This window comes from Chiloscyllium punctatum, chromosome 10 (assembly GCF_047496795.1).
Source record: "Chiloscyllium punctatum isolate Juve2018m chromosome 10, sChiPun1.3, whole genome shotgun sequence".
NCBI lineage: Eukaryota > Metazoa > Chordata > Chondrichthyes > Orectolobiformes > Hemiscylliidae > Chiloscyllium > Chiloscyllium punctatum.
Genome location: NC_092748.1, coordinates 70,907,499 through 70,929,999, shown reverse-complemented (window position 1 = coordinate 70,929,999; position 22,501 = coordinate 70,907,499). Strand labels below are relative to the sequence as shown.

The 22,501-nt window shown below is 40.1% G+C and overlaps 1 protein-coding gene across 1 annotated transcript in view; it reads left to right on the top strand.

Annotated features, from left to right (window-relative positions):
* LOC140482276 (voltage-gated inwardly rectifying potassium channel KCNH7) overlaps window positions 1–22,501 on the top strand; it is a 464,373-nt gene that overhangs the window by 247,604 nt on the left and 194,268 nt on the right. Inside the window, exons 4-5 of the mRNA XM_072579472.1 lie at window positions 1,623–1,655; window positions 15,238–15,672. Coding sequence (XP_072435573.1) covers window positions 1,623–1,655; window positions 15,238–15,672 — 468 coding nt within the window. The remainder of the gene's footprint in view (window positions 1–1,622; window positions 1,656–15,237; window positions 15,673–22,501) is intronic.

Here is a 22,501-nt window from a genome sequence, read left to right as displayed (position 1 = left end):
GAACAGTTGATTTAAATGCCTGTTCGAAAAAAAAACATACTGGATTCTTGGCTTTATAAATAGATGCATAAAGCAAGAAGGTTACATTGAACATTTATAAAATTATAAACATTTATAAACTAATAGCTGATTATTTTCTCCACCACATCACACTTATCGTGTATTGTAGACTTGGAGAGGAGATTTTTCAGAGTAGAATCAGGGATAGGCCACTACAAATCTGTGGAGAGACTAACAAATCTATGGTTGTTCTCTTTAGAACAGTGAAGATTCGAGAAGATTTCAGAGAGGTGATGAAAATAATGAGGAGTTTTGATAGAGGAGATTATACTGTTTCTACTGGAACGGGGGACGGGGGGGGGGGGGGGGGGGCGGGTTGTGATTATAAGCCATAGATTTGCAAATAATTAGAAAAATGTTAGAAAGAAAATGTGAAGAATATTTCTCCAATAAATTGTGATTTGAGATGTAGTTCCTGGCTTTGCAATTAGATCCAATAGTAACTTTCAAAAGATAACTGGATATATTTGAAATAGAAAGGTTGTGGGACATTGGACAAAGAACAAGGACTTAAGCAAATGGGCCAAATCACCTCCTTCCAAATGAAAGAATTTATTACACTCTCCTATGACAGTCACATATTGCCACAAATCAGAAAACCATGGAAAACATTCTTAAATTCAAATAAATTTATCAAATATTAAGTTTTGCCAAATAAAATAATGAATTTCTCAATGCAACCAAAAAGAATAAGTACAATAAAAAGAAGAAAATTAAAGCTGGATTTGAACCAACTTATTTTTTTAAAGAATGTAATCCTTTGAGTGAAACTATCTTATCAGAGCTGATAAGTGATATTCTGGGATACTACACATTTTCTTTGCACACTTGATAAAGACAATCTCATTGTAAGTTCTCAAACAGAAAAGGAGAGAGTTTCAGCTCCGAAAACATACACCACCAGGCCTTTCAATGAAGAATAATGAACTACAGTGAATACTTCACCTAGTCGATCCAGGGCTGCCTATAGGAGCAAAGATACACAAAACAGTTGGAAAAAGAAGACAAAAACTCCCCAAGGTTCTTTTCAAGGTTTTGTACCATTGTGGATGACACTCTGCGCTATAATGCTAGAGAATCCACCTTTAGCGCCACAGGTTACAGGTTCAGAACCTTCTGGCTATTCCAATGACCGTGCTGAGTTTTGAGAGCTCCTTTCCTGTTGAAGCATCTGATCAGTGAAAAAAAAGAGTCTTGACTCTTGGTTAGGGTTACAGAGTCTAGTTTACCTGTGCTTACCAAAGTACGCTTCATAGGGCTTACTCGCAAAAGTTTAAATCTCTTTAGTGCAAGTAACACTGGAGGTTCAGAGCAGTGGTCAGATTTACCTGATGTAAATCAATGGAAAAGGTGAGTAAAAATTATCTTAAGTTTAATACAATTACAGAATTGATATTGAAACTTAAGAGAAATAATTATGCTTTAAGAGCTTTAAGCTCTAAGCATCTTTTGAGTAGAATGGAATAAAATCTCTGATCAGTATCAATCTTGTTACATGTTACTGTTTTTGAATTTTCACCAATCGTGCTGCTTTCACCAAATGTAGTTCAATTGTATTTCAGATGGCAACCCTATCTCCAGTGACTCTTTTGCAGGTAAAGTTTACTGCTGTCAGTTCTGATATGTTCTGTATTTATGTTTTATGATATAATATAACTAGATCATTCCAGACACTAACAGAAATTCCATATTCAAGGATTATTTACAACATTCCTATTCTAATTAGAATAGATGGCAAACTGTTTTGAAATTAAGTTACTATTTTTCTGAAACATTTGTGTACAAATTTAAATCAACTATTTTCTGTGGAGAAACCCCAAAAATTCATTATGTAAAAAACCATCAAAAAGTGTCTGCTAGTCTACTTTTATTCATTAATTCAAATGTGTTTTTTTTTTGTTGGAGTACTCTTTAAAGTTAAGAATAATAATAATTCTAATTCAAACTACTGTTTTTCCATTTTTGACGTCCAGTGTCTGATCAGATACAGTAGTCTAAATACTCCCTGTGTACTGCTTGGAACTTTATTGCTTTTTTATCTGCGACCTCAGAAGATCACCTGTGCTAACATATTAACTACCAAATTCCTAATTTTTCTTATGCCTTGCTTAAAGTATGAACGTCCTTTAAAATGTACTCACAACAATCCTGTGAACTACTTCTAAAACACATACTTGCCTTTAAAAAAAAGGCAATGCAGTACAACATTGAGAAATTGTCAATTGTTATGTAGCTTATCCAGCAAGAAGTTGTATTGGAGTCAATTGTTCAAATTATCAGTAGTTCTTCAGTTGCTAGTTTTTTTTTAATTGCTTCCCCTACAAGGAATAACCATAGAACACTTTTGTATGTGTGAATCCAAAAGCTCAATTCTTTTCCTGTCACAGTAGGCTGTACTGACTTTCCCTTGGGAAATCAGCTTGACAAAGAAAATGTTCCCCACCAAAACTGCATGTCAGGAACAAATAATGTCAGTATAAACGTGATTGCAACCAAACTCCATTGTGCTTTGAATTTGTAAATTAGAATTTATTTTAAGCTGATTAAGTACAATAAAATTATAGCACGTCAAGGAAAGATGTTTGCTTTAAAGTGTATTCATTTTTCAATGTGTCACTTTTATTTGTTTACATACCTTCTGGCTGTTAAAGCAGAGGAAATGCAAGGTTATTTCTAGCAGAGCTGTCCACAGATACTGAATTCAGTAATAGACTGAACATATTCATATTAAAGCAATGAAGCAGAATGGGTCTTGTGTACATTCAATAGATCAGGGAAAATAATATTTTACATCTAATTAGTGGGGTAGCCTTTGCAATTTATAACATAAAAACAAATATATTTTACAAACTATCAAATACAAATGCAATCGGTGTAAAATAATGTTCTGTATCATTCCTGGACTACATATGAAAGTACAGGAAATGTTGATCATTAAGAGAATTCACAAAAAATTGCATGACTTGGTAATGTTAAAGTGCTATGTTGAGCATCAATATTGTTAGCTTAAATTATAAATAATCATAAAAAGAGTATTATGGTTAATTTATTTTCAAACTGTAGAATATTTAGTCCTTGGCTTAAATTATAATGATTAGCTTATAGAAAGTGGCGTATGTCTTCATTTCAATAAAAAAAACTGTAAAAATGTATATCTGTGTTTGAAAAAGCAGGTATGAGCCCAAGAACTGCTATGTCATACAAACAACCATTCTGTAGGTGGGCCTGGAAAAATCAGTGATTTGAAGTTTCTGCATTTCATATCTGTTACAATATCGCTGCATGATCTTCACATAAACAGTGTCTTTTAGCATTCAAAAATTTTGTCATCCAAAGCTGGTCACTGAGTCTTAGAGAGGGAGTTTGAAAAGCTATATCCATTCTGCATTTGTACAATATTGCTACTCATTACCTGTGTGACATATGTGGCCAAATGCAGCCAAGTTTATACAAGTTGGGAATCAGAGATTTAACAGCCATAGGATCTTTTTCTTTACAGGCAGATGGTATTCAGCAAAGGGAATTCCTTTCATTGCTCCCCTGTCACTTGATAATAATAGCTGAGGATGGAAAAGATCAAAGGAGAATGGCCAAGGATGTCAAATGCCAGCAGATGTGCACTGTCAACATTGTAAAAATGACACCCACAGTATCTACATGTTTTACATGGATAGATAGCGTTTTGGAACTGGTATCTAATTGTCATAGTTTGCTGCCAAAAAGCAGTGGGGGTTTAAATTTTCTATGTTCCTGGAGGTTGTCCAGCAAAGCAGTAACCTTTAATTTCATGTCTAACTCTGAAATTGTGTTTCTGTCACTTAAAAGGCTAAACTCTGACCTACAGTGAGCATAGAGAAGGCGGCCAACTGAAAATAGTGAGGAATGATAGTGACTGATCAACTTAAAGTTAATTATAAAATTAATTTCAACAATGCCTGAAATGGTTTGGTGGCAATGGGGGTGGGACAGTGTGAGGCAGGGAATTGTGAAACAAAAAAGAAATTGCTGAAAAAAACTCAGCAGATCTGGCAGCAACTATGGACAGAAAGCAGAATCAACATTTTGGGTCCAATGACCCTTCTTCAGAATTTTTCCAGCAATTTCTGTTTTTGTTTCTGATTTCCAGCACCTGCAGTTTTTCATTTTAAAGAGAGAGTGGGATTTTTAACTCTGTCATAGTCTTATGAAATTAGACATTCACACGTATAGAGAAAAACTGGATTGCTCTATTTGAGCAGCAACAATAGAAATGTGAAAATGTGGGAGAAATGTTCAAAATAACTGTGAAGGACAAGAGGAAAAGGTGACTTTGAAAGTGGGTTGTTACTCACTAATAGTCCCCATTTGTAGCTATTCATTCTCCTAGGCTGACTGTTATCTATTCCTTTGTTCAACTGTTTTTCTTTCTCTTTGCACTCTATCTGCACCTATTGTTAAATCCTTACCCCCACCACCCTCCCTATTTACTGCAAAAAAAACAACTTTTTCCCCAGGTACTATCTGTTCTGAAGAAGGGTTACTGGACCTGAAACATTCACTATGATTTCTTTCCACAGATGCTGATACATTTGGTTAAATGTCCAAATTGTGGCTTTTGAGGTATTCTCCTATCCACATATAAGCCATGATGCATTTTAAAGCATCATCTGCAACATCGTACTTTAGGCTTTACTGACCATCATCAATGACCATTGTTTGTTGTACTACTATCCTATTCTACCTAATTATAAACAAGCTTTCAGGCCAAAGTTCAAATACAGAACAAATAACAAATTGATCGATGGTGTACCATGCGTGAGCAATGTTCCTTTTATTCCCCATTATGCTTTTCTTTAACGTCAGCATATTTGCAAATGAATAATTCCTAAACTGTAGATTTTTCTAAATATGAAAGGTGTAATTGTGCTGTCTTACTGCGTGGTTTCACTGAAAGTCAGTGGCAATTCACTGAGCATTCATGTAGTGATTCAGGAGAAGACCCCATAATTGATTCAATCATACAAACTTGGCTTGTCCAATCTGAATTCTAATATATGTACAGAATGCTGGACAGGGTAGGTGTGGTGTTACCTTGCGTAACATCATCCTCTCAGTACTGAGTGAAGACATGACCCTGCTGCTGTCACTCTCAGCTGCTCCATTAATTTGCATGGGACAAGGCCCTATGGTATGTAGTGAAGCCTGTTAATTCCGATATCAGTATTCTCAGAATTCTGCATGTTAAAAATGAGTAAGTGAGCTTCTTACAAATTAGAGCCTGAAGCCTCAATAACAATAGTCTGAGCATTCATGAGGGATACTCTAGGGCACACAGGTTCTGTATTACAGAGATCGCTGCTGCACTTTGACTTGACATGTGTGCCAGTTGTGCACATAGCTATTCATCAATGGCTGTACAGATACAACTGATAGACTTTTCAGTCCTGCAAACAAGACCCATGGAAGATCTTTTGCATCATTTAAAATACTACTACCATCGAGGATTCTGGGATTGCTGCCCCTGTTCACAGCACCCCTAATTTTGCACATATGAACATTGAGGGTAGTGAGCCCATAGCTTACACTCTTGACCTGGCTAGATACCTTTACAGGTGGGGATCACCTAGCTTCCCACAGTTTAATGGACGCAGCCCAGCTTCTCCCAACCTCATTGTTCATGGCTCCTCAGAGTAGTTATAAATCCTAGATTGTAGATTCAGGATCATTTCAAAGGAATTTCAAAGATCTTAGCAGTTGCATGGTCCTTATAGCCTCCTTGTTTATTCATGATATTTCCACAATCATACACTCTGTACTATTCCAACGAACACTCGAAATTAGGCTTGGCTGAGAGCCCAGAATCTCTTAAAAAGCTTCACCCTATGTCAGTACAAGTTCATTGAGAGAAAATTGTTGCTTGATTAACAGCATTACAAGCTTTGCTTTACTAACATCTATTTGGTCAATGGCTCAATATTAATTTACACAAGGTAAAGTGGGTCAACTCTTACAGGTTCTGTGGTCATTAGTTAAAGGTCTGGTTTATAAGCTTATTGTATCAGCAGATTTGAAAGTAAATTATGAATGGATTTTTGAAGCAATTAAATGATTGTTATTATGGAGTACATTGACCTAAGAGAACAATGACCACTTCCAATACCTTGGCCAAAGCAGCTATTGATGAAGAGATCTAGCACTGCCTCCAGTGTGCTAGTGCAACCTTTGCCAACCTGAGGAAAAAGGTGTTTGAGGACAACAGCATCAAATCCAACACCAACATCATGGTTGATAGAGCTATGGTGGTCCCCAACCTCTTATATGGCTCTGAGATATGAACTGTCTACAATAGGCATCTCAAGGTGCTGGAGCAGTATCACCAACATTGCTTGCGCAAGATCCTGCAAATCCACTGGGAAGAAAAATGCACCAATACCAATGTCCTTGACCAGACCAACATCCCCAGCATTGATGCACTAAGCACTGTTGATCGGCTGCAATGGGCTGGTGGCATCATCCACATGACCGACATAAGACTCACCAAACAGGTGCTCTGCTCCCAGCTTCAAAACAGCAGGTGAGCTCCAGGTGGACAGAGGACGAGCTTCAGTGATACCTTCAAAGCCTCACCAGCGAAGTGCAACATTCCCACAGGCACCTGAGGATCACTGGACCAAGACCATTCAAAGTAGAGGAGGAGCATCCAGGAAGGCACTGAGTCTTGCCATTGAGAAAAAGCAGAAGCCAGCTGAAAACAGTGAAAGGAGCATGCTGCCACACCAATGCCCCACTCACCCCTTCCCATGACGACCTCCTGCCCCAAGTGTAACAGAGCCTGTGGAAACTGCATTGCTCTATACAGCCACCTATGGACTCACCCTGAGAGTGGAAGAGAGTCATCCCAATCTACAAGAGACTGCCACTGATGATAGGTTATGTATAGAGAGAATATTGGGTCAATAACCATGGAGGTGCCATGTGTTGGCAATGGACCATTAGATGTGCAGTGCATTAAGTTGGCATTGGGACTCTAAATAACCATGAGTGTGGGTGTATGCATGTTTGGACATTAATTTGACAGAAACAATAACAGATATTAATGGTTAATTGGTGGGGGTGCTGAGTAGTTGTGAAGGATGAGGAATAGATTACTTAATATTCTGGAAGATAGCTAAGATTAAGTCCCAGAAGACTGAGGTTGACCTTTTAGGTAAGTGCCCAACACCCAACAATCTCTGTGGCAAACTATGGTGTACGTAGTTTATAGAATGATAAATAAATAGCAACATTGGGAAATTCCAGGAAAAGGAAATCTTCCCACATTCAAATTTTTTATTCCTGTGTTGCAGGACTTGAGAACTGTTATCTAATAATTTTCCCCAAAAAGGGCATGCGTAGTAAGACATTCAGGAGATAACAGTCAAAGTCAGGATTCTCTGCTCATACAGGGTGAGAAACTAAATGATAGGCGGCACGCGACTCAGCTTGCTAATCTGTTGTGAAATTCTTTTCTATGGAATGAGAGAGAGAGAGAGAGACAGTTCTTACACCAAATGAAAATGGGTGGCACAAATATTACTGTTTGTGCAGGTGGGAAGAATTCCCAAGTGAGTGAGTAGCCTGCACAAAAGGTGTGCAGGGTTATTGGTGTCACAGGTTGGCATGGGTGAAGGTGAGTGGGGAAGATGTTGCAGACATTATTGAGAATGGTCAAGCCTTGGTGGGTTGTAGGTTTGGTAGCAGAGATAAAGTGAGTGTAAGGCATTGAAAAGTAATAGTAGCACTTATGCTGGTGGAGTGGAGAGGACATTGATCTTCTTACACAGTTGGGCCTTCAACCAGACAGCTAAGAGTATTTGAAGTAAGGTGGCCATCTCAGGCTACATCTAGTGCTTTGGCCTCCACTGTTGGTTCTGGGGAAAAGAGTAATTTGCATCTGTGCACCTCTCTATGCAGCACAAATTACAGGACCATGCCCACAGAAGCAGGATGCGTATTATCCCCTGCTTGCCATGTCCACAACAAATGTCAGGAGCTAACAGGATACCTCCATAATGACAGCACTTGTACAGATGCAGAACTAGCTTTTAAATATGGCACCATTGTCAGAGATGATAGCCAATTGCAGACTGTGGGGAGTTGATCTGAGAACTGCATGTGTTAAGGTGGGGTGAAAATTGGACATGCTATTCACAGTAAGGGCGAAAATGTCAATTAATTTAACAAGTTTGGTAAGATTCAGTGAGAAAATAGAATTAACCTCACAGTGAGAATGACTCCACTTAGACATGAAAGTGTAAGATTTAGCCCAAAGATTTTTATAAAGGGAATTCCAGAACTTAGCACTAAAACTGCTGTCGGGATAGCAGTAAATGATGGAGTTAAAATTGAGAATGCACAGGGGCCAGAATTAGGGGACTCTAAAGATCTCAAAGAATTTGGGCTGGCTCTAGACATAATAAAATGCAAGTGATAAAAATTTGGGATCTTGCCAGACCGGGAGCCAGTTTAAGTGGACAAACACTGGAGCGATTCATGATTGGGGCTTGTTGTAGCATAGGATAAGGGTTACTGATGATGAGTGAATGAGCTCAAGTTTATGAATGATGGAAATTAGGAGGCCAACCATTTTTGCATTGAAATTATCAAGTCTCCAGATAACAAGGGAATCATTGACAATTTTAGAAACAGATAAGCTGAGGCAGGAAAAAAGTTGGGTGATATTCCAAAAGTAGAAATGGTGATGACAGGTATGTGTATAAAATATATATGAAACACACAGTTGTTACAACATGGAGACAGACAGCTGAAACCAAATTAGCCTTTCTACCTCTGCACCCATAATACTGTAAAATTAAAAACTCTCAAAGGCTCACAGAATTGACCTCAATGGCTCCCAACCAGACTTTTGAAAAACCAACTAGGAGAAAGTGAGGACTGCAGATGCTGGAGATCAGAGCTGAAAAACGTGTTGCTGGAAAAGCGCAGTAGGTCAGGCAGCATTCAAGGAGCAGGCAAATCGACGTTTCGGGCATAAGCCCTTCTTCAGGAATGAGGAAGGTGTGCCAAGCAGGCTAAGATAAAAGGTAGGGAGGAGGGACTTGGGGGAGGGGTGTTGGGAATGCGATAGGTGGAAGGAGGTTAAGGTGAGGATGATAGGCCGGAGAGGGGGTGTGGGCAGAGAGGTCAGGAAGAAGATTGCAGTTTAAGAAGGCAGTGCTGAGTCAAAGGGTTGGGACTGAGATAAGGTGGGGGGAGGGGAAATGAGGAAGCTGGAGAAATCTGCATTCATCCCTTGTGGTTGGAGGGTTCCTAGGCGGAAGATGAGGTGCTCTTCCTCCAGGCGTCGTGTTGCTATGGTCTCGCGATGGAGGAGGCCAAGGACCTGCATGTCCTTGGCGGAGTGGGAGGGGGAGTTAAAGTGCTCCTGTTCATTGGGGAGACAGGCCGCCTACTTGCGGAACGTTTCAGAGAACACCTCTGGGACACCCGTGCCAACCAAACCAACCACCTCGTGGCGGAACACTTTAACTCCCCCTCCCACTCCACCAAGGACATGCAGGTCCTTGGCCGCCTCCATCGCCAGACCATGGCAACACGACGCCTGGAGGAAGAGCGCCTCATCTTCCACCTAGGAACCCTCCAACCACAAGGGATGAATGCAGATTTCTCCAGCTTCCTCATTTCCCCTCCCCCACCTTATCTCAGTCCCAACCCTTGGACTCAGCACTGCCTTCTTGACCTGCAATCTTCTTCCCGATCTCTCGGCCCCCACCCCCTCTCCGGCCTATCACCCTCACATTAACCTCCTTCTACCTATCGCATTCCCAACACCCCTCCCCCAAGTCCCTCCTCCCTATCTTTTATCTTAGCCTGCTTGGCACAACTTCCTCATTCCTGAAGAAGGGCTTATGCCCGAAACGTCGATTCTCCTGCTCCTTGGATGCTGCCTGACCTGCTGCGCTTTTCCAGCAACACATTTTTCAGTTTTGAAAAACCAAGCTAGACTCCGCAAATAATCAATTCTCAATGCCAATTTGCATCTCAAACAAAAGACTTAGTAATTTATCCACAATTCAGTAACTTCAGCTGTTTTTCCTGGAGCGTTGGAGGCTGAGGGACAACCTTATAGAGGTTCACAAAATTATGAGGGGCATGGATAAGAAAAATAGACAAAGTCTTTTCCCTGGGGTCGGGGAGTCCAGAACTAGAGGGTGTAGGTTTAGGGTGAGGGGGTAAAGATATAAAAGAGACCTAAGGAGTAGCTTTTTCACGCAGAGAGTGGTATGTGTATGGAATGAGCTGCCAGGGGATGTGGTGGAGGCTGGTACAATTGCAACATTTAAGAGGCATTTGGATGGTTATATGATTAGGAAGGGTTTGGAGGGATATGGGCTGGGTGCTGGCAGATGGGACTCGATTGGGATATCTGGTCGGCATGGACGGGTTGGACCAAAGGTTCTGTTTCCATGCTGTACATCTCTATGACTCTATGACTATCTGTTATGGACTAGGCCAGACCACTCAAAACATTCTTAAGCAGGCAGCCCAGACCATAACTTTGCAATTTGATTCGGTAAGTGTACAGTGAAAGTTACCAAGAGTAAGTTCTCAGTTGACGTTCAGGTTTCAAAAAAAACAAAAATTTATTCACAAAATGACAGAATGAAACACAAAGAAGAGAATAAAGAATACCTGCAGAACTCCGTCTACCCAAACTAGACTTAATTATGCTGTTCCAAATATGCACAGCAGTCCCAGTAAACAAACCCCTTAAACACAGAGCAAAAAATGAAACAAAAGCTTACAGGTCGAAGTTCGAAGGGCAGAAGGAAAGAGAGTCCAGAAGTCTGTTTCCACACAGCTCCACAGCTGAATGTCTCAAACAAAACACCAGTTTCTAGGACTGACCACTTCCCTTTCATTATACAGGTCACTTGTAAACATAAAAGCTTTGGCCTGTAGTCCCATCTGTTTACGTATAAACAAAAAGGCCTCTCAGTACCCTTTTATCGCTGTACCAAACCAGTCAATTTGGAGCCCGGTCTGTTTACGACTCCTCTGAAACAAAAACCAAGGACACAGTACCTTTGAGAAAAGGAACAGCTTTTAGCAAAAAAGGACCAGCTTTGTGACCATTCAAATTGATTTGTATTATTTCACTAAAAGCCTTTATTTTCAGCCTCAGTCACACCAAATATAAACAAACAAATTAACACAATTGAAGGTGAATAAAAGAAAATAATAAAAACTGGCCAGTTTACTTAAGTGGTTTTTATGATGTGTTGTTTCACAAGCATAGATAATGATTTCTTGGTTGATTTTCTAAAAATGTCATTCAGGGTCACTTTTACAGTTCATGTAGATAAATGCTACAGTAATACATGAATCTCGATTTTCTTTTCTCTGAGATTCCAAGAGCTACTCATAAATATTTAGGAAGGAAGCTTTCAAATCTTCATCCTTTAGCATCAATAGCCAAACTCTATTTTTACACAGAAAACACAATGCAAAGCCCAATTAAAACTCTAACTTTTTCCTGCATGAGGTCCCATTCAATATCTATTATCTGTTTGAGCATAAGGTCTTTTCCATACTTGCTGGAACCAATTTCCAATTACTGACCTCATTAATAGCCAATTTCTGCTATCTATTTCAACATAATATTCTTCTCATTGTTGAAGCATTTACAGAGCCTTTTGATCAGGAACAAACCTCTAATTAATTTCTGGAAGACACATGCTAGTTAACTCCTAGGCCTGGCCTTCTGAATACACAAAAGCTTGCTTGGTCTGTTTTCCTTATAACACAAGCTGTTACCCATAGTCCAAAAGTAATCTTTAACCCACAGTTCCTGGTTCACAGCTCCAAACCAAAATTAATAAAATAATAAAATAATAATATTGAACAATCAGCAAGGGTTTAATAAAGCATAATGTTATAATTCAGATTTTAAGCATATTGCATATAGAAGTTTGGTTATATTTTCCTCTGGACTACAGCCTTGTGAAACTTTTAATATTTTAAAGAGACACATACTGCTTGTTCAGTAATTAGAGGTAAACACTGTGCACTGACAGCTTTTCAGAAGGTTGTTACCTTCTCAATATTCTGAAATAACTTTTTCACATTAAAAATGAATCACATCTTACTTCTGACCTTGGCATTTTATATTATTCTGAATTGAATAAAACTGGCTTCTAGGGTGTAGTCAGATATAAATTATCTTTAGAATTTCTTCAGTACATGTTGGTTTAAGATTCCCTGTGGATTTTGCTGATGTTGGCAACTTTATCAGATTTCACATATTTCACCACAGGGATGATTTGTGTTCTTACACCCTCAGTGGAGAAATTATAACCAAGGGAAACATAGGTTGACTTTAGGTTTATAATATTTGATACTAATTCTCAAGACCAAAACCTTTTAATAGACACAGTACAAGACACAATGAGGTAATAAATGGTGAACAGGAATATTCAACAAAAGAAAAACAAAGATGTACAAGCTGGTGAAAGCGAGTGGTAAACCAGAGAATTGGGAAGTTTTAGGAACTAGCAGCAAATGCCAAAAAAAACTAATAAGGAGGGAAAACATTGGTTATGAAAATAAATTGAGAAAGGAGATACAAATAAATAGCAACAGCTTGTATGAGTTAACAAAACAGAGAGTAGCTGAGGTAAGTATGGTACTTGGAGGTTGTGACAGGATTTAATAATGGGGAACAGGAAAAAGGTAGCTAATTTAAATCTAATTTTGTGTTGGTCCTCTGTGGAGAACAGTTTGGAAACATTTGGAAGACAACAGATAAGCAAGGAACTAATGGAAAGAAGCATTTTTTTGCAGTTTCTATCATAAGGAGTAAAGTATTTTACAAACCAATGGGATAGAAGGCAAACAAGTGACCAGGACCTGATGGTCTGCATCCAAAGGTTTTAAAGGACGTGATTGCAGAGGTAGTGGAAGCATTGGATGAAAAATTCCCCAAACTTTCTGGATGTCAGGAGGGTGCAGTAGATTGGAAAATGCTAGTGAAATGCCAGAAGGATTATTCTTAGGGTCTCAATTATTTCAACTATGTTGAGGAACTGGAGGAGAGGGTACATCCAGATTTGTTGATGAAACAAATATAAGTAAAAAAAAATGATGAGGACAGAAGACGTCTGCAAGGGGATATAAATAGGTTGAGCAGAGGGAAAAATACTTGGCAGATGGAGTTTAATGTCGGAAAGTGTGAGGTCATTCAATTTGGGAGACAGAATCAAGAGGCAGACTTATCTTAATGGAGAGGAAGAGTCCATAACATTGCAGCACAGAAGGAGATTTGCGTGCTCTTGCACACAAACCACAAAAGTTGGTATACAAGTGCAAGTACTTCAATGCAAATAGCATTTTGTCCTGTATTGCTAGAGTGTTTGAGTCTAAAAATAGCAAAATATTGTTGGAACAGTATGGGTATTAGTGAAGCTACATCAGGAGTACTCTGTGCAGTTTGAGTCCTTTTATATAAAACATTCTGGCATTGATTACAATTCAAAAGAGATTCTCAAGACTGATTCCTGAGATGAATTATCAAAACCTACTAAGGTCATTTTCCATTAGAATTTTAGAAGAATGAGGAGTAACCTTAAGGAAACATTCAAATTGCTAAGGAGGCTTGACAGTAAATGTTGGGAAGATGTTTTGCATTAGTGGAGGAGTCTCAAGCTGGGGGACGTAGTTACTGAATAAGAGAGCACTCATTTAAAACAGAGATGTGAAAGAATTCCTTCTCCTCGAGGGTAGTGAATGTCTGGAATTCTGTACTACAGACTTGTGGAGGCTAGATCACTGAAAGTATTTGAAGATTAGGTAGATAGATTTCTGAAATCTCAATGTGTTGAGGATAATGATGAGCAAGCACAAAATACGAGTTGAGATCTGTAGCAGACCTTGCATTTTCTTTTTGAATAACAGATCAGGCTCTAGAAGCCAAACAGACTATTTCTGCACTTACTACTCATATTCTTATGTTTGTATGTAATGCGTAAAAAAAAAATGTTCTGGTATATTAATTGTGTAAATATCCAGCAAAAGTCCAGCTGTTTGATAGGAACCAGAGACTTAGAGAAATAGTACAAATTTCCTAGAAAACTGGGAATACCAATAGCTACTAAATTACTGTGGTTGCAAAAATCAAAAATATCCAAGGGCACCAAGTATTCAATTTGTAGTTAAACACAGTCAACCCACATCATGTGTAACAACAGTTGTCAAAGGAAACCTCTAAATGATGAAAGATGGCAGTATTAGAATCTGAGGTGTTTTCCTAGTCTGCAAGTACACTCCTTTCATTCTGAAAAACGATACTTCAGAATATTATGAGCACAGTGACCAACAACAAAAAAAATGCTCAGCTTCCTGTTGGCTCACTACTTCATCAAGAGGCTGACAAACGTGACTAATCAGTCATCAAAATGGTTAGGCTCTCACAAAGCCCAAGATGAAAGTGTGAAATTAAAAAGAATGTCAGTATTCGCCAAGTACAGAATCTCAACTCGAGTTGTATTTGTGAATTCATCACAAGTATACTTTATATGATGGAGTATTTGCATTCTACATTATGTTTCCTTATAAATTTTTATTGTCAGTTTAACACATGTTTTTTACTTCCTTGTCACCAGTTTTATTAGTAAAAATAAAAATTGGCAGACAAGAATACACCAAACAATCATTCCTACACAACTGTAATATTCTGTGCATTACATGATATAAGCTCTGCCATCTTCTTAATTTATTTACCTCTCCAGTGTGATTTCTTCTTTTCCTCAATAATTTTCTTTGCTCACACAATTACGTATCCTGTAAAATGCAGTCCAAAAACAAATTGCTCTTCTTGTTCTGAAACATTAATTGATATGTGCAAAGCTCTTGAATTCCTTCCTTGGCTTACCAAATAATCATTTATGAATAAATTCAAAATTGATCAGATTTTATAGTTTAGGCATTATTTAAAGTATAAGTAATGAACATGTCAAGTTAATCTTCCTCATCAAGGAACAGGGATTTCCATTCCAAATGTATCAGCAGATGGAGAGAATTTGTAAGTTATTGCCAATGTCTGCTTTTATTTTCTATATGCGTTCTTATTGCTTATTTCAGTACTGAGTAAACAAATGATTAGTGTTGCTTGTTCATGTTCATTTATCTCATTTACTGTAGGCCGAGGAAGATTTTTCAGACTAAAGCTGCCTGCAATAAGACTTCTTGCATCCAGCAAACAATCACTTCCCCAAGAGGACCCTGATGTGGTTGTGGTGGAACCTTCTCAAGTAAGCGATGATTCTTTGGCCATGAAAGACTTGAAATCCCCCACAAGTGAAAGCTGTGGCCCTTCAGAATTTGAAGAAACAAAAGCATTGACAGAACCAGGTAGCTCTCCTCCATTTGTAAATTTGCCAGCACCACTGGATCATTCTTCACCAAAGCGACACTGGGATGGATTGAATCCAGATACGTTGCAGTCTACCTCTGGTCTAACATACAGTCAGTCAAGAGAAAGTGTGTGCAGTATGAGGAGAGCTTCTTCGGTTCACGATATTGAAGGATACCATGTAAACTCTAGGATTATATTTAGGGATCGACATGCAAGCGAAGGTAAGCATCTTAGTTTTTTTTACAAAGCATGCTTTCTGTGAATTTAAGTTTTGCCATATTACTACTCAAGAAACTTGCAAATGATTTAATCACATTAGTAAAAATTATAGGTGAGAATGAGGACTGCAGATGCTGGAGATTAGAGTCAAGATTAGAGTGGTGCTGGGAAAGCACAGCAGATCAGGCAGCATCGGAGGAGCAGGAAAATCGATGTTTTGGGCAAGAGCCCTTCATCATTAATGAGGCTGGGTGCTTCAGGGGTGGAGAGATAAATGGGAGGGGGCTGTGGAGAAGGTAGCTGGGAGTGCAGTAGGTGGATATATGTAGGGGTAAAGGTGATATGTCTGAGATGAAGGTGGAGCGGAAAGGTGGGAAGGAAGATTGACAGGTGGGATAGGTCATGAAGAAGGTGCTGAGCTGGAAGGTTGGAACTAGGGTAAGGTGGAGAGAGGGGAAATGAGGGAACTGGTGAAGTCCACATTGATATCCTGGGGTTGAAGGGTTGCGAGGCAGATGATGAGGTGTTCTTCCTCCAGGCGTCGGGTGGTGAGGGAGTGTCGGTGGAAGAGGCCCAGGACCTGCACGTCCTCTGCAGAGTGGGAGGAGGAGTTGAAATGTTCGGCCATGAGGCAGTGGGGTTGATTGGTGCAGGTGTCACTGAGATGTTCTCTGAAGCACTCTGCAAGAAGGCGTCCAGTCTCCCCAATGTAGAGGAGACTGCATCGGGAGCAACGGATACAATAAATGACATTGGTGGATGCGCATGTGAAACTTTGATGGATGTGGAAGGCTTCTTTGGGGCCTTGAATGGAGGTGAGGGGGGAGGTGTGAGTGCAGGTTTTGCAATTCCTGTGGTGGCAGGGGAAGGTGCCAGGAGGGGAGAGTGGGTTGTTGGGGGGGGAGTGGACCTGACCGGGTAGTCACCGAGGGAATGGTCTTTGCGGAAAGCAGATAGGGGTGGGGAGGGGAATAAATCCCCTCATGGTGGGGTCCATTTGTAGGTGGCAGAAATGTCGACGGATAATACAGTTTATGCAGAGGTTGATGGGGTAGAAGGTGTGGACCAGGGGGATTCTGTCCTTGTTGCGGTTAGAGAGGTGGGGTTTGAGGGCAGACGCGTGGAATGTTGAATGGAACGTGGATCATGATGTTGAGGTTTAAATCATTCTATCCACAATCCCTTTTTACAGTGTCCAAATCCTGATGCTTTCTGGAAACATGAATACGCAACATTAAAAAATTGCCATTTTCAATAATGTCGTTTTGAAACTTCAACAATTTTCTGTAATTATACCCAATGAGTCAGTGCTGCCATTTTTGATCATTAAAATAGAGCAGGCCCTTTGCACAGAGCAAATCATTCTACTATCAAAAGATTTTCATAATTAGTGCTCCCTCAGTGTGAAAAAAAATGAAAAATGAGCCCTGGATAGAGTTGAGCCTGATAGGTAATTTTTATATAGAAATGATTTGGCTTTTCATGCAATGAGTCAGATATTGGTTTTGAGTCATTATAAGTAGCCATTTGAGAATCACTATGGGGAGTCCATTTACACTGGATGAGTCACTTTAAAGAACATCTTTATACATGATGTGTCACACAGACAACTAACCCATTTAATCAGATGAGTTACTATAGAACCCCTTTATATAGGGTGAATCACTCTTAATTATATATTATATTTACATATGTATAGCTGCAGGAAACTCTGTAAAGTTGTAAAGTAAACAATGGTTAGATTATATAGGGTGAGTTACAGTAGATGACTCAACTCTGGGCTGGATTTTCACTATCAGGACAGGCAGCTTAGGTTGGGAAATTCCCAGCATGCCGCATTCACTTAGGAAAAATGTACCTGATTGGTGGAATCTTTAGGTATAAAATGGCATTGTGTAGATCAGAGGCAGGCATACGGGCTGATGAGTGATGATAGGCTGATGAAAGGTATGTCTCAATTCTCCAGAACTTTGGCCCAATTGTTTTTAAAAATAGACCTACGAGCCACAACCCCTCACTCAATCTCACTCCCCCTCACTTTCCCATCCATGCCATTCATGCCAATGTATGCTCCCTGTACATTCCCAGTGGCCCTTCATACCCAAATCCTTTACCCACACCTAAGGTATCTTATAACCTCCATGCCAAATCAGAGCAATTCCATGCTCATTCACCTATTAGACATTCTCTGCAGAACAAAATAAACTTGTAATAACTACGACATCCAAGGAAATACTTAAACATGTACACCTTGCTTAACAAAAGATCCTACTGCAATACATCAAAAAAGTGTCAATCAACCAGCACCTTTAAATCAATAACAGATGCTATCAACACTGAAAACCTCTTTATCTTATGTAAGCAAGCATTGAGCCAATGATAAAATAGATCACATCACAGAAGAAGGTGTGTAAAGATAACAATCAAGCAATGCTTCCCTCTATAAATCTGTTTCAATAAAATTAAATATTTTTAAGAAGTCTGGGTTCTGAAAGAAGTTGCATTATTAGGTTTGGCAACAATCTAACCAATGTCTAGATTAGCGTGGTGCTGGAAAAGCACAGCAGGTCAGGCAGCATCCGAGGAGCAGGAAAATCGACGTTTCAGGCAAAAGCCCTTCATCAGGTTGAGTCTGTGATTAAGAAAGCGAATGCAATGTTGTCTCTTATCTCAAGAGGGTTGGAATATAAAAGCAGAGATGTACTACTAAGACTTTATAAAGCTCTGGTTAGGCCCCATTTGGAGTACTGTGTCCAGTTTTGGTCCCCACACCTCAGGAAGGACATACTGGCACTGGAACGTGTCCAGCGGAGATTCACACGGATGATCCCTGGAATGACAGGTCTAGCATATGAGGAACGGCTGAGGATACTGGGATTGTATTCGTTGGAGTTTAGAAGATTAAGGGGAGATCTAATAGAGACGTACAAAATAATACATGGCTTTGAAAAGGTGGATGCTAGAAAATTGTTTCTGTTAGGCGAGGAGACTAGGACCCGTGGACACAGCCTTAGAATTAGAGGGGGTCATTTCAGAACGGAAATGCGGAGACATTTCTTCAGCCAGAGAGTGGTGGGCCTGTGGAATTCATTGCCACGGAGTGCAGTGGAAGCCGGGACGCTAAATGTCTTCAAGGCCGAGATTGATAGGTTCTTGTTGTCTAGAGGAATTAAGGGCTACGGGGAGAACGCTGGCAAGTGGAGCTGAAATGCGCATCAGCCATGATTGAATGGCGGAGTGGACTCGATGGGCCGAATGGCCTTACTTCCACTCCTATGTCTTATCGTCTTATGATCAGGAATCTAACCAATGACCTTCTCTTGTGCTGGTGAAAATTGTGGATGCAGATAAAGAATTGGATCCTATTCACCATTTTTAAAGATCTAAAGAGTCTCTGTGACTCCACAAAAATCTGACCATGTATTTTCCCCATCAAAAAGACTGCTCCATAATATTAGATATCCACAATATTACTTACATTACTGTAGGTTAGTGCTATTGAAAGCCTTGCAAACCTGATACCTGAAGCCTGTGGGTTTTTGACCTTGTCAACCTTGTCAGGTGATGGGTCAGAATGCCCATTGGGTATCCAGACAAAGATCCAGGAAGAACAAGTTAGGCTTGTTTCATTTATGGCTACAACCCTCGGTTAGGGCCTGGAGATTGGAGAGATTAACCAGGAGAGAAGAAAAACTGAGGGAGCAGAGAAACAATGTGGGAGGAAGCAATTGGGATGGATTTAGAGTCATAGAGATGTACAGCATGGAAACAGACCCTTCAGTCCAACCTGTCCACGTGGACCAGATATCCCAACCCAATATAGTCCCACCTGCCAACACCCGGCCCATATCCCTCCAAACCCTTCCTATTCATATACCCATCCAAATGGCTCTTAAATGTTGCAATTGTACCAGCCTTCACCACATCCTCTGGCAGCTCATTCCATACACGTACCACCCTCTGCGTGAAAAAGTTGCCCCTTAGGTCTCTTTTATATTTTTCCCCTCTCACCCTAAACCTATGCCCTCTAGTTCTGGACTCTCCAACTCCAGAGAAAAGATTTTGTCTATTTATCCTATCCATGCCCCTCATAATTTTGTAAACCTCTATAAGGTCACCCCTCAGCCTCCAACGCTCCAGGGAAAACAGCTCTAGCCTGTTCAGCCTCTCCCTATAGCTCACGTCTTTTCTGAACCCTTTCAAGTTTCACAACATCTTTCTGATAGGAAGGAGATCAGAATTGCACGCAATATTCCAACATTGACCTAACCAATGTCCTGTGCAGCTGCAACATGACCTCCCAACTCCTGTACTCAATACTCTGACCAATAAAGGAAAGCATACCAAACACCTTCTTCACTATCCTATCTACCTGCAACTCCACTTTCAAGGAGCTATGAACTTGCACTCCAAGGTCTCTTTGTTCAGCAACACTCCCTCGGACCTTACCATTAAGTGTATAGGTCCTGCTAAGATTTGCTTTCCCAAAATGCAGCACCTTGCATATATCTGAATTAAACTCGATCTGCCACTTCTCAGCCCATTGGCCTATCTGGTCCAGATCCTGTTGTAATCAGAGGTAACCCTCTTTGCTGTCCACTACACCTCCAATTTTGGTGTCATCTGCAAACTTACTAACTGTATCTCTTATGCTCACATCCAAATCATTTATGTAAATGACAAAAAGTAGAGGACCGAGCACTGATCCTTGTTGCACTCCACTGGTCACAGGCCTCCATCTGAATAACAACCCTCCACCACCACCCTCTGTCTTCTACCTTTGAGCCAGTTCTGTATCCAAATGGCTAGTTCTCCCTGTATTCCATGAGATCTAACCTTGCTAATCAGTCTCCCATGGGAAACCTTGTTTGACAGGGGTCAGCTTTCAGAATTAGTTTGGAGCCAGATCCTCCAGGCTCCTCTTGACTCCACATTCTGGTAAGCATTTTTCTTTTAAATAACTGAAATTTGTTGGTTGCTGGTAGTTTCTTTAAGGGCCATTGCTGGCTGGACACATTTAAACACATGTATCTTGGACACAGCCAGCTCAATCCAAGCTATATTCAGGCAGGAAATATTTTGGAAAGGTGGCTTTAAAAAGGTCCCTCTTCACAAATGCAAAGTGTCTAGTATCTTTTTCAGGCACCGATCCCAGAAACATTTAACAGTATGGTGACAGGCACACAATTGACATAAAATGTGGGTGCATATACCACCATCAAACATTGCTAAGTCACCCAAACTTCTCTATGACAAAAGACCCATTGTTTAAAGACCAATTATTTCACAGTGCTTTTTGTCAGCCTTCCTATCCAGTGGTCTCAGAAATTTTTATTTTTTATTTCTTACACTGTACTTTAAGCTCTTTTAACTCAACACATCTTACTGTATTCCACAGACTCTCATTCATGCAAAGTACCAAATTTCAAACTTACATCCTCCATGGCAGTATCCTCCCTTATTTACCTTTATTCCATTTCCTATCTCCGTCCACAGGAGAAAGTGGGGACTGTAGATGCTGGGGAGTCAGAATCGAAAAGTGTGGCTCTGGAATAGCACAGCAGGTCAGGCAGCATCCGAGGAGCAGGAGAGTCAATGTTTCCGGCAAAAGCCATTCAATGAAGGGCTAATGCCTGAAATGTTGGCTGTCCTGCTCCTCGGATGCTGCCTGACCTGCTGTGCTTTTCCAGCTCCATATCTTCCTCCACATACAGTACTACGATGATAACTTTTGATGCATCTCCCTCCACTGACTCAATCTTACATGCCAAAGCCTTCAGCCTATCAACATTACTTCTTAATATCCCTTCACAAAATCTTTTGAATGAGAATGTAGTCTCTTTAGCATCTATTTATCGGATTCTGTGGGTACTGATAGAGCTCTAAAATGGCTTCGGAAACTTTCACACAATTGTGGGACAAAATGCCATTGGATACAGGCATTTACATGCATGCACACAGCACACACATGGCAGAAGTATGCAGAACCAGCAGATCCTGAAATAAATCACACAGATTTGATGCCAATGGCACCATTCTGGAGCTTCACTCTCTAGATTTCCTCTCTTAACTTGCACAGTGAAATGCATAATTAGCAACATATTGGGCTGCCTAATTTCATCATTACTGAAAGGGATCATCAACCTTTTACAGGTTAGATGCTCAATGATCTCTTGCTTTGAATCAATGTGCTTAGTATTTTCAGTAATCTTTTCATGTTTGTAGCTCCACCATATACGTACAGGAGACGGTAATCTGGGCTAGTTGGCTGATAGAAAACAGGAGAGCATTATTTTTATTAGGTCATGGCATGTGACCATCACTGACAAGACCTGTAATTTTCCTTGAGAAAACTCTGGTGACCTGCCTGAAACACTGCAGCATATATCATTTAAGTACATCCACAGTACTCTTTGAAAATGATTTCCATTGCATTAATTGCCTGTGTTCTCCTTGATGTAAGGGTAACTGGTTGGGAAGTAATATCAAAGAAGCCATGACAACTTGCTACAGTGCATCTTATGAACGGTGCACACTATTGCTGCTGCAAGGCCCTGCTGAAGGGAATGAACATTGAAGGTGATGGATGAGGTGCCAATCAAAACATCTGCCTTGTGTTGAATGGTGTTGAGCTTCTTTAATATAGTTGGATTGAAAAATTAACCAGGCAAGCAGGAAGTCTCCCATCATATACCTGATTTGTAAATAGTGACCAAGTCTTGGGAAGTCAGGAGGTGAGTTACTTACCTCAGAATTCCCAGTTGTATTCTTGTAGCTATGGTAATTTTATGGCCAGTCCAGTTAAGTTTCTGGTCAGTTCTAACTCTAGAA